Source organism: Anolis sagrei, chromosome 1 (assembly GCF_037176765.1).
Source record: "Anolis sagrei isolate rAnoSag1 chromosome 1, rAnoSag1.mat, whole genome shotgun sequence".
In the NCBI taxonomy this organism is placed as follows: domain Eukaryota; kingdom Metazoa; phylum Chordata; class Lepidosauria; order Squamata; family Dactyloidae; genus Anolis; species Anolis sagrei.
The window spans coordinates 228,948,336-228,965,450 of NC_090021.1; the positions used below are offsets into that span (position 1 = coordinate 228,948,336).

Genomic DNA, 17,115 nt, shown 5'->3' on the forward strand with positions numbered 1-17,115 from the left:
TCCTGAAGAGAAAATCAGAAAGATTAATGAATCCAGACTTGCAAAAGAAGTTGGGATTAATGGAAAGGTTGTTTTTTCAAAGAAAATTGGAGCCAGAAGGAGGATAAACGGGTAGGTCTGTGTTTTGGAAAAGATGGGGAAATGGTAAGAGAGAAAGCAAGACTGTCCAACGTGCCCTTTTGCTCTGTCCAAAAGGAAGTCAGTGCTGAACAGCAAAAAAAATGATGCAGTGAATGAGTTGCATTCTGAAATACTTGAAACCATACTGTAGGCATACTTAGCTGTTTTAAATAAATTTAAGTCTCCAAGGTGTGTTCAAGCATACAAAGGTATTTGCAGATGTAATCTCAAAGATTCTGTCTATAATATTCAAAAATTACTAAAGGATAGACTGGAGACAGACAGTTGTTTTCCCCATCTTCAAAATGAAAGGATGCCGACAAATTCTGATCAGTCAACTTGATAATGATATCAGGAAAGGAGCTAGAAGAGTTCACACAAAAGACAGTGCTTTGACTGTTGTAAGAAGGCACAAGATTAGCCAAATTATTCCTATCTCTCTTTTCCAGGCAGAGTTGCAAGCTTGATAAATTGTGAAGTGTTATAGATATTGTGTATTTTTTCAGTAAGGCAGAGATGGAAAGTGTGCAGCCCTCCAGATGTTGAACTGCAATTCACACTAAGCTAAAGGTAAAGGTTTTCCCTTAACATTAAGTCCAGTCGTGTCCGACTCTGGGGGTTGGTGCTCATCTCCATTTCTAAGCCAAAGAGCCGGCATTGTCCATAGACACCTCCAAGGTCATGTGGCCAGCATGACTGCACGGAGCAACGTTACCTTTCCATCAGAGCAGTACCTATTGATTTACTCACATTTTCAAACTGCTAGGTTGGCAGAAGCTGGGGCTAAGAGCAGTAGCTCACGTTTTCCCGGATTCAAAACTGCGACCTTTTGGTCAGTGAGTTCAGCAGCTCTACACTTTAACCAACTGCACCACTGTGGTAAGAGTAGCTCAACAGTGTCATAAATTACCTTGAAGAATGACAGATTAGCTGATTGACTGAAGCCAGAGCTTTCTCAAATGGTGCCATATCATGTGAACAGAAATTACAAATGGACTGCACCAAATTCTAGGCCTGAAGTCATTTAACATTTTTATCAATGACTAGGATGAAAGTCTATAGAAGACTTGCTCATCTAATCAGGATGTGACATGAAATTGGGAGAAGTGGCTGATTTTTCAGTAGACAGAATCAGGATTCAAGATGACCTAGACAGAATGGAAAAAATGGGTCAAAATTAGCAAAACTAATTTCTGTAGAGACAAATTCAATTATTTATGTTGGAAAAAGAATGTGTATAAAATAGGATAAGTGACACCTGGTTTGAAAGCACAATATGTTTCAGTAGACTATGAGGTAAACATGAGACAGCAGCAGTGTGACGCAGCAACAAAATAAATGAAGATTTATGCTACATCAAACCAAAGTAGAGTTTAGAGATAGAGGAAAGTATTCAGGTCTGGGAAACCTGACCTGGAATACTCTAACCAGTTTTAGGCATCAGATTTTAACAAGGATGTCAACCAGCTGAAATGTGTTTAGAGAAGAATAAGCAAGATGTTTCATGGAAACCAAACCCTAAAGGAGGATTGATGGAGTTGAGTGAGTTAGGCCCCCCAAAAAGAGAAGTTGTAGAAGTGGCTGTCATGTGAAAACTGAATTAAGCTGAATTTCTGCTACTCTAAAGAATAAGACATGAATGAATAAATTAAAATTACAAGAAGGCATGTGAACATTATGAAGAATTTATTGCTGGTAAGAATAGCCCAACAGAGCAATAAATTATCATGAGGAATCACAGATTTTCTGTCATTTGGGTTTTTAAGACAAGTCTAAGTGGTCACTTTTAAGTGAAGCTTTAGCTTTGGGTTTCCATACTATCTAGGTCTTGGCCTGGATCAATGGTTCTCAACCAGTGGGTTCTCAACCAGTGGGTTCTCAACACAGGTGTTTTGGCCTAAACTCCCAGAAATCCCAGCCAGTTGGGAGTTGAAGGCCAAAACATCTGGGGATCCACAGGTTGAGAACCACTGGCCTAGATGATCCTTGGGGTCATTTCCGACTTCATGATTCTATGACTGTGTCACTTACTTTTGGTTTGGTGCTATCCCTTGTGGCTGGACATCCCCTGATTTTCTGAGTAAACCTCTGTTGAATTGTCTTCTAAAAATCTTTGCATTCAGCAGTCAGAATTAGCTAAGGCTACTGTGATCTGAAAGACTATTCTTGCTGGTGGATGGGTGGAAGGTGTTGATTCAGGCAATAGAGAAGCCGTTGAAGGCAAGAATATTTGCAAGGTCTGAATTAAGAGAGTACAAGGCACACTCATTTGCTGGTGAAGTTACCATGCAGCAATATTAAATTACAGAATAGTTTCTCCCATATGGCACAACTGAACTTTGGTATTTATTGTTTTGCACTGTGCATAAAAGGGCAATTTACAGCTGAACACTCCTGACCTGATAAGTTGTTAGACTATGGACTGATAGAATCATATTTCAAGACAAGTATACTGCGTTTCCATGGGAACCATATACTATTTGTGATTTGGGGTTGGAGTTGTTGTTGTTGGTTTTTTTGTACTTTTTGGCTTTGGTGTGATAATCATGTGGGAAAAATAGGTATATGAGTTGTATTGTTTGATGATATTATAATAGTTACTATTATTATTATTATTGGAAATATATTCAGGTAATTCACCCCTAGAGCTGTGGTTTCCAACGTGTATGTCCCCAAATGTTTTGGCCTTCAACTCCCAGAAACCATCATGGCAGTTTTGTGTGCCAAGTTTGGTTCAATTTCATTGTTCCATTCAGAATGCTCTTTGATTATAGGTTAACTATAAATCCCAGCAACTACAACTCCCAAATGACAAAATCACTTAACCCCCCCCCCCCCCAAACCCAAGCAGTATTCAAATTTGGGTGTATTGGGTATTTGTGCCAAATTTGGTCCAGTGAATAAAAATACATCCTGCATATCAGATGTTTACATTACGATTCATAACCGTAGCAAAATTACAGTTATGAAGTAGCAAGGAAAATAATTTTATGGTTGGGTTACCACAATATGGGGAAACGTATTAAGGGGTCGCGGCATTAGGAAGGTTGAGAAACACTGATTTAGAACGTCTAGGTTAACATGCAGTAATATCAGTGAGAAGGAAGTCAGAAGTGGAAAACTTGTGGCTCTCTATTACAGGACTATAACGCACAACATTTCTCATTACTGGCCATCCTGGCTGAGGCTGATGGCAACAGGAGTATCAACAACATAATGAAGGCTGCAGGTTTTCTAAGCCACGTGATCCAAGTCCCATATGATTTAGACGTCCTAAGGGAAATGAAAGAGATGGGTTGAGAAAGCAGAAGTGTGGTGTCTCTTTTATCATTGTTTATGAACTGGGCAGGTTGCCTACCTTAATACTCTCCAGGCTGGCTGGTGGGGCTATTTCTATGTACTAATTCTCCACTCCAGATGTTGTCCACAGGCCAGGGGTAGGTTCAATACCATAAATTATTTCTCTTCCCAATACACTGTTTGTTTTTCTCAGAGCCATAAAATCCAGAAAAGGAGGAAGCTGCTGGTTAATATTTGAGTAAGCTGCTGGGAATATTGACCTTCAAAGCCATTGGTGTCCGAACAGCCCCAAAGCAACACTGAGCCAATGACGGGAATCACATGGCAGTCCAGATATTGCTGGACTGCCCCTCCCAGCAGTGTGAGCCAGCATGGGCAATGGTGAGGAATGCTGGGTATTGCAGTCCTGCAACATCTGGAGAGATGCCTAATTCATGCTCCTTCTCAAGTCTAGGATAGGCTTACTATTATGCAATCTTAGCAGCTCTTCTAAGGCATATAAGGACAATTTTTGTTTTGTTTTTAAATTTTGAGTATAACAGTAACATTCAGTGAGCCTTTATGGCCTCTTTGGCTGGGATTCAGGTTTTTATTCAGTCCAAAAAAATTAAATTGTTATCCTTGTCCCAGTGGAGTCATAGATGCAGACAACTTTTTGTTGTCGAAGGCTTTCATGGCCGGAATGACTGGGTTGCTGTGAGTCTTCTGACTTGTATGGCCATGTTCCAGAAGCATTCTCTCCTGACGTTTTGCCCACATCTATGGCAGGCATCCTCACAGGTTGTGGGTTCTGTTGGAAACTAGGCAAGTGAGGTTTATATATCTGTGGAATGTCCAGGGTGGAAGAAAGAACTCTTGTCTGCAAGTGTGAATGCTGCAATTGGTTGGCTTGATTAGCATTGAATGGCCTTGCTGCAAGTTTCCAACAGACCTCACAACCTCTGAGGATGCCTGTCATAGATGTGGGTGAAACATCAGGAACAAATGCTTCTGGAACATGGCCATACAGCCTGGAAAACTCACGGCAACCCAGCAGACAACTTTCATTTTTGCATGCTTTATGGGAATGTCATACACTCCCTGGAGGATTATGAACTACAACTACAAATACAACAGAATTCCTTTTGCATGCTATGTTTACCAATTTTTGGGAAGTCAACATTTTAAAAAGCTAATTGATTTTCATAATTTTTCATCTTTCCTTCACAAAATCTATATGGAAGGTAGTTTGTGAAGAAAGAAAACAGAAAGATTAAGCTTTGTGTACTTTAAGCATTGTGTGTCTGATGTATTGTCGAAGGCTTTCATGGCCGGGATCACTGGGTTGTTGTAGGTTTTTCCGGGCTATATGGCCATGTTCTGGAGGCAATTTTTCTCCTGACGTTTCGCCTGCATCTATGGCAAGCATCCTCAGAGGGAGTGAGGTCTGTTGGAAGTAGGAAAAATGGGTTTATATATCTGTGGAATGACCAGGGTAATGTTTCAGCTGATCACCTTGGTTTGCATTCAATGTGTGTCTGTTTTCCAGTATGTAACTTTTGAAACTGTAAAAACAACAGAGAGAGCTAGAAAAATACATTTACTTGAAAACTGATAGTTTATGTGGAGCTTCCCTGTTCCCAAGGAATGTTGCTATGAAGTAGAAACAAAAATAATTTTGTGACTGTGAGTCACCACAACATGAGGAACTGCATTCAGGGATTGCCACATTAGGAAGGTTGAGAACCACCAGTTTACAGTATCAGGACCACTTTCAGATTGCCCATGTGTTTCCACTGGGAAGAGATTCCCTTCCATTTACTAGGATTCGTGTTAGTTTCTCCTGCTTTAAAGCAAACAAGCAAGCATCCTTCCTGCGAGCACAGTGTCAATGGGTAACAGGAGTGAGTGGGCGTAAGGAGCTGTCAAGAGATTTATTTTTGCTAGCTCAACAGCAGAGATAAGATAAGTTGAGCCTTTCCCTACAGTAATAAAGAGAGAAATGTGGAGTAACCGAAGCCTTTCAGCCTTCATAAGGGTCACTAGTAGTTTATTAAACACGTGACTAGGAGGATTTGGGGCGAGGCATTACATGCTACATGAGAGAGGAATGGAAAGTGTCCTCCTCCAATGTATTGAAAGAACTGTAAGACACAGAGCAAAATCTTGCAGCTCAGCAGATGTCATATTTGAATGCTCCTCCATTAAAAAACCGCAATTTCTGTGAGCATAGAGAAGCAGCATATTCAGTTAGTATTATTTTTAAATAGCTGTCATTCTCTGTTGTATGTTATTTTCCAAAGGGCAAATTCTTCACCTGCAATTTGATATGGAGCAGTCCAATAAGAGCTGAATTGTGGAAGTCTGCTGCTGAATATCTCCTTGGTTTCTGAAAACATGTAGCTGGGCTACACTTACCGAATAGAAAATAAAAACGCATAGAGTGTAGGGGTGGGAAGGAAGGAATAACAAGGCCCGACTTCTATCCTTCTCTCATCCCTTCACATACATTTGTGCAAATGGAGGTAAGCAATGTTTTCTACTGTGCATTTGTTGTGATCCGCACTGAGTCCCTTTGGGAGATACAGTTTCATTCATTCATTCATTCATTCATTCAGCAGTGATGTATTGGTCCATCACAGATCAAGCTATGGGATTTCATGCAGCTCAGAGGAAGTCATTATAAAACAGTGCTTACGTATGTAAATAGGCTGATTGGGATATTGTGAAGGCAAAGAGTTCTGCAATTTCTGGTGCCTTCCCCCCAATGCTACAGTTGCAATTTGTTCCAGTTGTATTTCCTCTCAGACCTCCATACAAGCATATTTCAAACAGGAACTTTGCCCAAATGTCATGTTTTCATCCAGATAAACAAGGATCAACACTGAAGAAGATGAACTGAGATGATGACCTGCCAAGTTGAATGCAAACTAGCAGATATATAGGGAGGTGGGGGAAGGGGTGCCACAGAGATGTGTCTGGTGGGCTTCCATGGGTGCTTGGTGGGCCACAGGTGGTGCAGGCCCCGGTTGCGAGACAGATAAGTTCCTGATTCTTCCTCTCCAGATGCACAGCTCAGAAGCACACACCAAGAGGGTGGCCTGACTCACAAGGACAATGTGCCACTGCATGTGTTGAAGGGACCTTGGCTGACTCGGTGGCTCTTCCCTTCCTAGGCACGTCTGCCCTTATATGGCGAAGGCAGGTGGCGTTCCGTGCCGAGGGAAGGAGGGAACAAAGGTCACCCCCGTGCTTGCTTTATTCAGGTACAGTCCGTCTCCAAGGTGTCGCGTGCCCACCAAGCAGTCTCCACAACTAAGGTAAGCCTTCTCTTGCTGCCACTAAATGACCCTTCCTGATGTGGGGAGAGCACATCTCTGCACAGCCTCTGTCCTGTGCTTGCCTTTGCTCCAATCCTCAGCTTGAACACCAGAGTTGCCTTGTCCTTGGGCCTACGGAATGAGAAATAGCCTCATCCTTTCCTCCAATTAGGCTCTGTGGCCCCTTCTTTGAATGGGAATTATTTCAAGCTGAGGTGCAGGAAAGAAAGGTTCTAGACTTGGAGTTTTCCCTTGATGTACAGAACATTTTGCTTCAGCTTTAACTTACCATCGTTCTATAATTGCAGTACTGCTTGGGTTCACACAGAGGCTTTTCATAAGTTGATAAATAAACTGCCCCATATAACTGTCTCAGCCTTGTTTGTTTGGTGAAAGTTGCTAGTTTAAGACAAACTGAATACCATAATGTCTGAGGAATCAGCAAATGTACCCACAAGCAACAGAAAAAATGCTTTCCACATGATAAAATAGTCCAAAATGAGACATGGCTAAAGAAAATCCAGCTTGCAAAAAAGGATCTTTCTCAAAGCATTTCAAATGCAAAAAAAAAAAAAAGTGAACAAGTGGCTCTTCTCCATGCAATTCAAGTGCCACCCACTTCCAATGTGTCACACAGTGCCCTTCCTAAAAGGAGCCAAGGGAAAGTTAGAAGGAGAATTCTGCTACTGCAGATTGTGCCCCTTAATTGCCATTCACCAATAGGCATTTAATATCACTGCACTTGACTGACCCACATTCCTGAATTATGCTTGGAAGCCTCCCCAATTGCACTGTTGCCCTTCTTCCTGTAGACTTCCTTAATCTCCCCTATTGTCCAAGGTCTAGGCCTATTAAAGCTTGCTAGGAAGTGCTATGCTTTGCAACCCTAGCTTGTACTTTCTCCCTCAAGCTCCCCATCTCAAGCTAGACAAGGCATGTGAGGCTTACCCTGATTGCATCTGGGGGTAGTTCTATATCTTGCTAGTGGTTATGTGCCTTCAAATCATTTCCAATTTATGGCAACCCAAAGAAAAATCTATCAAAGGTGTTTCTTGACAAGATTTGTTCAGAGGAGGGATTGGCTTTGGTCTCTGAGGTTGTAAAAGTGTGTCTTGGCCAAGGTCAGCAAGTACTTTCCATGGTTGAGTAGGTATTTGAACCCAGGTCCCCAGAGTCATAGTCTACCATGCAAACCACTACATCACGTTGACCTCTTGCTTATTGTCTCTTAAATTAATATGTAGTTGTGCCCCTGTAAGAACATACTGAAAGGGAGAATTGTTGATGTTGACTACTACTTGATTGTTGCAACTGGAAAGCAATGATATGGATGCCATGCTTACTTGTGGTACAGTAAACTATAAATAAATATGAATTTTAATAATCATTTTGTGAGACTTGCCATTTTGAGAATTTGGAATATATACAAGTCCAGGTTATTCCTTAGAATACCTATATGGATTTCCATGCAAAAAGCATTTCATGGGTTCTATAGAAAGACAAATGAGAAGTGGCTGACAAATAAACATTAATTATTTGGGAAGAATGACCAGTGTAGATTTAAAACACAAGATAAAAATGGGCCACAAACTTCACTAATTTCAATATAAGCAGTTGATTGAAAGATTTATATAAGATAAAAATCTGGTTTTGAAAAAGACAAAACTAATAGTTGATTATTCAACTGTGTACAGATGATAAACACTGGGTTGAGAAAATGTGTAAAATGTTGTTCAAAACTAAATTGGAGGAAGAAGTTAATGAATGCTTAATGTGTTGTCAAAAGCTTTCATGGCTGGAATTACTGAGTTGTTGTGAGTTTTCTGGGCTGTATGGCCATGTTCCAGAAGCATTATCTCCTGATGTTTCGCCCACATCTATGGCAGGCATTCTCAGAGGTTTTGAGGGTTTTTTGTTTGTTTGTTTTTTTGAGATTAGGCAAGTGGGGTTTATATATCTGTAGAATGTCCAGGGTGAGAGAAAGAACTCTTGCCTGTCTGAAGCAAGTATGAATTGGCCACCTTGATTTGCATTGAATGGCCTTTCAGCTTTAAGGTTTGGCTGCTTCCTGCCTTGGGGATTCTTTTGTTGGGACGTATTGGCTGGCCCTTATTATTTCATGTCCAAAATCCCCCAGTTTCTTTACAGACCTCACAACTGCTGAGGATGCCTTCCATAAGTATGGGCAAAACACAGGAGAGAATGCTTCTGGAACATGGCCATACAGCCTGGAAAACCCACAGCAACCCAATGAATTGTTAAATAGGCCCCAAATTTTGGTTATATTATTGAGCTGGAGCCTTAGGGGAAAATGTGGAATTAAATATAAATTGTCCTTGGACTTCAGGAAAAACTTTCATAAAATGTTGTATAGATGATACTTAGCGTCTAACACGGCTGTTGAAGATGCATAAGCAGGACAATATATGTTGGAAATATGAAACACAAGAAGGTACCTTCTATATGTGATAATCTTGTGAAAAGGTTAAGAAATACTGGAAGCTGATACAGATATTGATGCAAGATATCTCTGAAATTAGAATTCACCTAGAGCCATAATTATTTTTATTGAAATTTACAAACTGAGCAAATGAAAGGGGTGAATTATAATGTGCTGCATTGTATAATTTTTGACAATGAGCCTGCTAGAGACCTAAAAATGGAAGAATATTGATTTCCCAACAAAAGAAGAATGGATTTTGAAGACTTATCTGATGGCAGAGATTGTTTGCTTTAATCAAAGAGAAAGCTTTGTATAATTTACTGAAAGATTGTAAACCATTTGTATCTTTTATAAAGAAGAAGGAATACCAGTACTCATGGGGTCAGAAGGCTGAGTTTTCTTGTTTGATTTTTAAGCAGAAGTGCAAACTTTACTTAAGATGTAATAAAAAGTCCATTGCAGTTTTATATTGATGTTTGGTTTGAAGAGTGGAAAGTAAGGAGAAAGGAGAAAAAATGAAAGTGTAAAACAACCTTAATTGATGTCGAAAGAACTTTTAACTGAGCTAAGATTTAAAAGAGACATACACAAGAAATGGAAAAGGAGGGAAATCACCAAAAAAGAATTCAAACAAATAACCAACATATGTAGGGAAAAGGCTTGTAAGACTAAGGCACAACATGAGATCAGACTTGCCAGAGAAATTAAAACCAAGAAGAAGGGGTTCTTTGATTATGTCAGTACAAGAAGGAAATGGTAGGGCCTCTACATGGAGAAGGTGGTGAAATGCTAACAGGGGATAGAGGAAAGGCAAAGCTGCTCAACACCTTCTTTGCCTCAGTCTTCTCCCAAATGGAGATTGGTGTTCAACCTGAGTAATATGAAGCAGACTAGGTAATAGGGGAAATGCAACCCAAAATAAGTAAAGAAGTAGTCCAAGAATACCTGGCTACTCTAAATGAATTCAAGTCTCCAGGGTCAGATGAACTACATCCAGGAGTATTGAAGGAACTAGTAGAAGACATTTCAGAACCGCTGGCAGTAATCTTTGAGAATTCTTGGGGAACAGGAGAAGTCCCAGCAGACTGGAGGAGAGCAAATATTGTCCTTATCTTCAAGAAGGGAAAAAAGAAGACCCAATTACCTACCAGTCAGCCTGACATCAATACCAGGAAAGATTCTGGAGCAGATAACTAAAGAACGGCGCTGAGGGAACATACAACTTCTCTGTTACAGGGCCTTCTCAGTGGTGGCCCCTCACCTGTGGAATTCCCTCCCTACTGAAATTAGATCAGTGCCCTCTGTTTTGGTCTTTAGAAAGAAAGTAAAGACATGGATGTGAGACCAAGCCTTTGGGCAGTAAGCAGTGCAAAAAACGTACAGGATTATGTGCAGTTGACTCCTGGAAAGGCCTCAGACTTTGGCTTCTGGATTTGTGATTTTAATGTTTTATATTAATATGTTTTAATTCCATATTTAAATGTCTAGATGTTGTTGTTTCTCTATTTAATATGGTTTAATGTAATTTATAGTTATATGTTACAGTTGCTTTTATACTAAGTTTTTTATATGTTGTAAGGCATTGCATTTTTGCCATGAATTTACTGGAAACTGCTTTGAGTCCCCCTGGGGAGAAAAGCAGTATATATATATATATATATATATATATATGAAGTAAATAAATAAATAAATAAATAAGGAGGCAGTCTGCAATCACTTAGAAAGGAATACTGTGCTTACTAAAAGTCAACATGGATTTCTCAAAAACAAGTCATGCCAGACTAATTTTATCTCTTTTTTGATAGAGTTACAAGCTTGGTAGATGCAGGGAATGCTGTGGATGTAGTGTATCTTGATTTCAGCAAGGCCTTCAAAAAAGTACCTCATGACATTCTTGCAAGCAAACTAGTAAAATACTACTATTAGGTGGATCTGTAATTCGTTCAGCAACCAAACCCAAAGGGTGCTCACTAATGGTTCCACTTCATTCTGGAAAGAAGTAACTAGTTGAGTGCTGCAGGGTTCAGTCCTGGGCCCAGTACTGTTCAACATCTTTATTAAGGACTTGGATGAAGGTTTAGAGGACGTGCAGATGAAAAGAAATTAGGAGGGATAGCTAAAACTCGAGACGACAGGATCAGGATTCAAAAGGACCTTAACAGATTAGAGAGATGGGCCAAAACTAACAAAACGAATTTCAACAAGGACAAATGTAAGATACTCTACTTGGGGCAAAAAAAAAATGAAATGCAAAGCTACAGAATGGGTGAGGACAGGCTCAACAACAGTCGATGTGAAAAAGATCTTGGAGTCTTCGTGGACAATCTGGCGTCCTACGCCTCGCATCACCCACATTGCATCACCCTCACCCTGCTGGGAGGACAATCACAAGGGGGGAAGCATAGAGTATGTGTGGTGTGAACGGCTCCCCCCCCCCCAGATTGGGCAACATGGGAAGCCCCCAATGTTGCCTGGGCAGCGGCAGCACCCCGGTTCCACCCCTCCACACCCACAGAGCTGGCACGACATCATGTAATGGGAACCATCTGGCTCAGTTTACGGCTGAATTTCACCTTGTGTTCTGCCTTTTCTGTGTCCCCTGTTAGTATTTTGCAATCTTCTTGATACAATGGGCCAACCATTTCCCTGTTGTTCCTTTTATAACCAAAACAAACCCTTTTATTGTTTTTAACCTGCCTAGCAAGCCTCAACCTGTCCTATGCTTTGGCTTTTCTGTTCTTTATTCCTACTTGCTCTAGGTATGTGTTTGAATTCCTCCTTGGAAATTACCCCCTTTTTTCCATTTCTTGTAAATGCCCCTTTAAAATTTTAGTTCAGTTGGAAGCTCTTTAAAAATCCATCTTAATTTCTTTAGGCACCTCTCATTTTCTGTCTCATTTGACTATTTGAAAGTCTGCCTCTAGTAACTTACTTGAAAGAAAGTCTTATTCATTATGAACTTCCTTCTCTTTTAGTATTCCTAACCACAAGATCACCCCCAGTATTTCTCTAAGTTTACTGTAATCAGTTTTCATAAAGTCTAGACTGTGTCTGTGTGTGTGTGTGTATATATATATATAGAATCATAGAATCATAGAATCATTGAGTTGGAAGAGACCTCATGGGCCATCCAGTCCAACCCCCTGCCAAGAAGCAGGAATATTGCATTCAAATCACCCCTGACAGATGGCCATCCAGCCTCTGCTTAAAAGCTTCCAAAGAAGGAGCCTCCACCACACTCCGGGGCAGAGAGTTCCACTGCTGAACGGCTCTCACAGTCAGGAAGTTCTTCCTAATGTTCAGATGGAATCTCCTCTCTTGTAGTTTGAAGCCATTGTTCCGCGTCCTAGTCTCCAAGGAGCAGAAAACAAGCTTGCTCCCTCCTCCCTGTGGCTTCCTCTCACATATTTATACATACATATATATATATATATATATATATATATATATATATATGCTTAGCCTCTCATTTCTGCTGTAAAACAAATTCCAGAAGAACGTTGTCACTTCCACTTAACAGTCCTGCCCCTTCCACTCCATTAACCAGGTAATCCCTGTTGGTTAAGATTAGAGTTAAAATAGCTGGTATCCTTGTTGCTTTTTTAAAATCTTCTGGTCAATTAAATTGTTTGCAAGGTATCTGAAGAATTCATTGAATCTTGTAGTCTTGGCAGAATCTTGTAGTCTTGGCAGAAGATAATTCAAATTTTCCATTACTACTACATCTCTCCTTTCTATTTGGTCATCTGTTCCAGGAAGACATTGTCCAAGTCCTCAGATTATCTTAAGATTCTATAGTATAAGATTAAGATTCTATAGTATATTCAACGGCGGAGCAGGCGGAGGATAACATGGCACATGTTACAACGGCTGCGAAGGCGGAAGAAGGCTGCAACAGACTGAGAAGCCACGGTCATTGTGTTAAACTACATCACCAGTGGAACCTCACTCTGTGAAGTCTGTGTGTTGATCAGTTGTGCACTGACCTCCACACATTAAAAAAATCCACGCACAGGCGTCTTCCAAAGAAAATAAAAACCAACCATCCAAAGTCCCATGGCGATCAGCGAGTGGCGACGGGGGCAGGACTGTGAAATCTGGAAGCCTCTAGTCACAGACTGGCACATGGGCGGTGGGTATGGACTCAGTCGTTCTACCTCAAGGTCCGAGGCAGTTGAGTAGTTCGGCAGCTGTATCCGCGACTGAGCAGCCCTATTGAGGACCCACTCTGCTCACCCCACATGGGGAGGGGGCTAGAAAAGGTGCCCCAAACATAGTCTGCCTCACTCATCCCTGACTGGACTGCCGCGTCCAGTGGGGTCACCACCCTGCGGCCAAAAAAGAAAAATGAACTTCGGTACGTGGAACGTACGGACTCTGATGGACAACAGTGGCAGTGAACGCCCCGAACGCAGAACTGCCATCATTGCAAGGGAGCTGGGACGCTTCAACATCGACATAGCAGCCCTTCAGGAGACCCGGAGAGCAGGAGAGGGACAGCTGAAGGAAGAAAAAGGAGGCTACACCTTCTTCTGGAAGGGACTGCCCGAAAAAGACCAAAGAATGCACGGAGTTGGCTTTGCCATCAGGAATGATCTGGTGAAACATCTGTCCGAAGCACCCACTGGCATCAACGAACGACTCTCAACCCTCCGAATCGATCTTGCCAAAAACCAACGGGCAACCATCATAAGTGCCTACGCACCAACACTAGATGCTGACGAAGACATCAAGGAGAAATTCTACTGTCAGCTGGACACCGTCCTATCGGGGATACCTAAGGGGGACAAAATCATCCTCCTGGGGGACTTCAATGCAAGAGTCGGGCGAGACTTCGACCTGTGGCCAGGGACCATTGGAAAAGACGGGGTTGGAAACAGCAACTCAAATGGCATCCTGCTTCTCACCAAATGTGCGGAGCACAACCTTGTCATCACCAACACGCTCTTCCGCCAGAAAAACAAGTTCAAGACATCATGGAAGCACCCCCGGTCAAAGCATTGGCACCTCTTAGACTATGTAATCACACGCGCCAGAGACCGCCGTGACGTGCTCCTCACAAGAGCCATGATAGGTGCTGATGACTGCTGGACTGACCACAGGCTAATTCGATCCTCGATGGCTATCAAGATCGCCCCCAAGCGCAGACTCCAAGGAAGGAAGACAAGACGCAAAATGAACACCCAAGCCCTTCAGGAGCCCTCCAGACGAGCCCATCTCCAAACAGCACTCAAGGACCATCTACCCACAGAACACCCCGAAAATGTTGAGGAACATTGGAACAAACTGAAGACCTCCATCATCCAAGCCTGCGAAGAAACTATTGGATACCAAGCCAAGAAACATCAAGACTGGTTTGATGAAAATGACATCGAGATCCAACAGCTAATTGACAAGAAAAGGAAAGCCTTCCAAGCATGGCAGAGAGACATCAACTGTGCTGCTAAGAAAAAGATCTATGCTAGTGCAAAAGCTGAGGTCCAAAGAAGGACAAGAGAACTCAAGAACATCTGGTGGACAAAGAAGGCCGAAGAAATCCAACACCTGGCAGATACCCATAATGCTCAGGGATTCTTCAAAGCCACAAAGGTCATCTATGGACCAAGAAACCATGGGATACAGCCTCTACGCTCATCAGATGGAACCAAACTCCTGAAGGACCAAAACTCAATTGCACTACGTTGGAAAGAACACTACCAAAGCCTCCTGAACCGCAGCTCCAATGTGGCCGAAGAGGTCCTCTCACAAATCCCACAACAACAAACCAGGGATGAGCTTGCAGCACTGCCTAGTTTGGAAGAAGTCAGCAATGCCATCAGCCAACAGAAGAATAACAAAGCCAGCGGACCAGATGGGATCCCTGCTGAAATCTTTAAAGAGGGAGGACCTGAGCTAACACACCAACTCCACCAGCTCATAGAAAAAGTGTGGGTGACCGAGAAAATCCCAGCAGATTTCAAGGACGCCACCATCATCACCCTCTTCAAAAAAGGGGAAAGAACAGACTGCGGAAACTATCGAGGTATCTCCCTTCTAACCTCCGCTGGGAAAATCCTCGCAAGAATCCTTGCAAACCGCCTTCTGCCCCTCTCAGAAGACACCCTCCCAGAATCCCAGAACGGCTTCCGCCCCTCCAGAGGAACCGTGGACATGATCTTCACTGCACGACAACTCCAAGAAAAATGCAGGGAACAAAACCAACCCCTGTACATGGCATTCATCGACCTTGCAAAGGCATTCGACACAGTGAATCGCAGCGCGCTCTGGACCATCCTCCACAAAATCGGGTGCCCTAACAAATTTGTGAACATCCTGCGGCTCCTCCATGATGACATGATGGCAACAGTTTTGGACAGCAGTGGCTCCCAAAGTGACCCATTTAAGGTGGAATCCGGTGTCAAACAGGGATGTGTTATCGCCCCAACTCTATTCTCCATCTTCATCGCTATGATACTTCACCTTGTTGATGGGAAGCTTCCCACCGGAGTGGAAATAATCTATCGGACAGATGGTAAGCTATTCAACCTCAGCAGACTGAAAGCCAAAACCAAGGTTACAACAACATCTGTTATAGAACTCCAGTATGCTGATGACAATGTCGTCTGTGCGCATTCAGAAGAAGATCTACAAGCCACTCTAAACACCTTCGCAGAAGCATACGAGAAGCTCGGCCTGTCACTGAACATCGAGAAAACCAAGGTGCTGTTCCAGCAGTCACAAGCCAATCCCTCTCCAATGCCAGTAATACAGCTTAATGGTGTAACATTAGAAAATGTGGACCATTTCCGCTACCTTGGCAGCCACCTCTCCACCAAAGTCAACATCGACGCCGAAATACAACACCGCCTGAGCTCTGCAAGTGCAGCATTTTCCAGAATGAAGCAGAGAGTGTTTGAGGACCGGGACATCCGTAGGGAGACCAAGGTGCTTGTCTATAAAGCCATTGTCCTCCCAACCCTTCTATATGCCTGTGAGACGTGGACAGTCTACAGACGTCATATGCAACTCCTGGAACGATTCCATCAGCGCTGCCTCCGGAAAATCCTGCAAATCTCCTGGGAAGACAAGCGGACAAACGTCAGTGTGCTGGAAGAAGCAAAGACCACCAGCATTGAAGCGATGGTCCTCCAACATCAACTCCGCTGGGCCGGCCACGTTGTCCGGATGCCTGACCACCGTCTCCCAAAGCAGTTGCTCTACTCCGAACTTAAGAACGGAAAACGGAACGTTGGTGGACAGGAAAAGAGATTTAAAGATGGGCTGAAAGCCAACCTTAAAAACTCTGGCATAGACACTGAGAACTGGGAAGCCCTGGCCCTTGAGCGCTCCAGCTGGAGGACAGCTGTGACCAGCAGTGCTGCAGAATTCGAGGAGGCACGAGTGGAGGGTGAAAAAGAGAAACGTGCCAGGAGGAAGGCGCGTCAAGCCAACCCCGACCGGGAACGCCTTCCACCCGGAAACCAATGCCCTCACTGCGGAAGAAGATGCAGAGCAAGAATAGGGCTCCACAGCCACCTACGGACCCACAAGGAAATCCATAATGGAAGACCATCTTACTCGTCCAACGAGGGATCGCCTAAGTAAGTAAGTAAGTAAGTAAGTAAGTAAAGTATTTATACATACATATATATATATATATATATATGCTTAGCCTCTCATTTCTGCTGTAAAACAAATTCCAGAAGAACGTTGTCACTTCCACTTAACAGTCCTGCCCCTTCCACTCCATTAACCAGGTAATCCCTGTTGGTTAAGATTAGAGTTAAAATAGCTGGTATCCTTGTTGCTTTTTTAAAATCTTCTGGTCAATTAAATTGTTTGCAAGGTATCTGAAGAATTCATTGAATCTTGTAGTCTTGGCAGAATCTTGTAGTCTTGGCAGAAGATAATTCAAATTTTCCATTACTACTACATCTCTCCTTTCTATTTGGTCATCTGTTCCAGGAAGACATT

General features: G+C 42.5%; 1 protein-coding gene across 3 annotated transcripts in view; it reads left to right on the plus strand.

Moving 5' to 3' along the window:
- The window catches only part of VIL1 (villin 1), a 54,724-nt gene that overhangs the window by 6,642 nt on the left and 30,967 nt on the right, over positions 1-17,115 (plus strand). Inside the window, exons 2-3 of one of the 3 annotated variants that reach the window (XM_067460587.1) lie at positions 5,703-5,924; positions 6,576-6,719. In XM_067460587.1, coding sequence (XP_067316688.1) covers positions 6,592-6,719 — 128 coding nt within the window. In that variant the 5' untranslated portion in view covers positions 5,703-5,924; positions 6,576-6,591. Of the gene's footprint in view, positions 1-3,774; positions 3,802-5,702; positions 5,925-6,575; positions 6,720-17,115 lie in introns of those variants that run through there. The other 2 variants (XM_060773500.2, XM_060773491.2) reach the window with 2 other exon arrangements.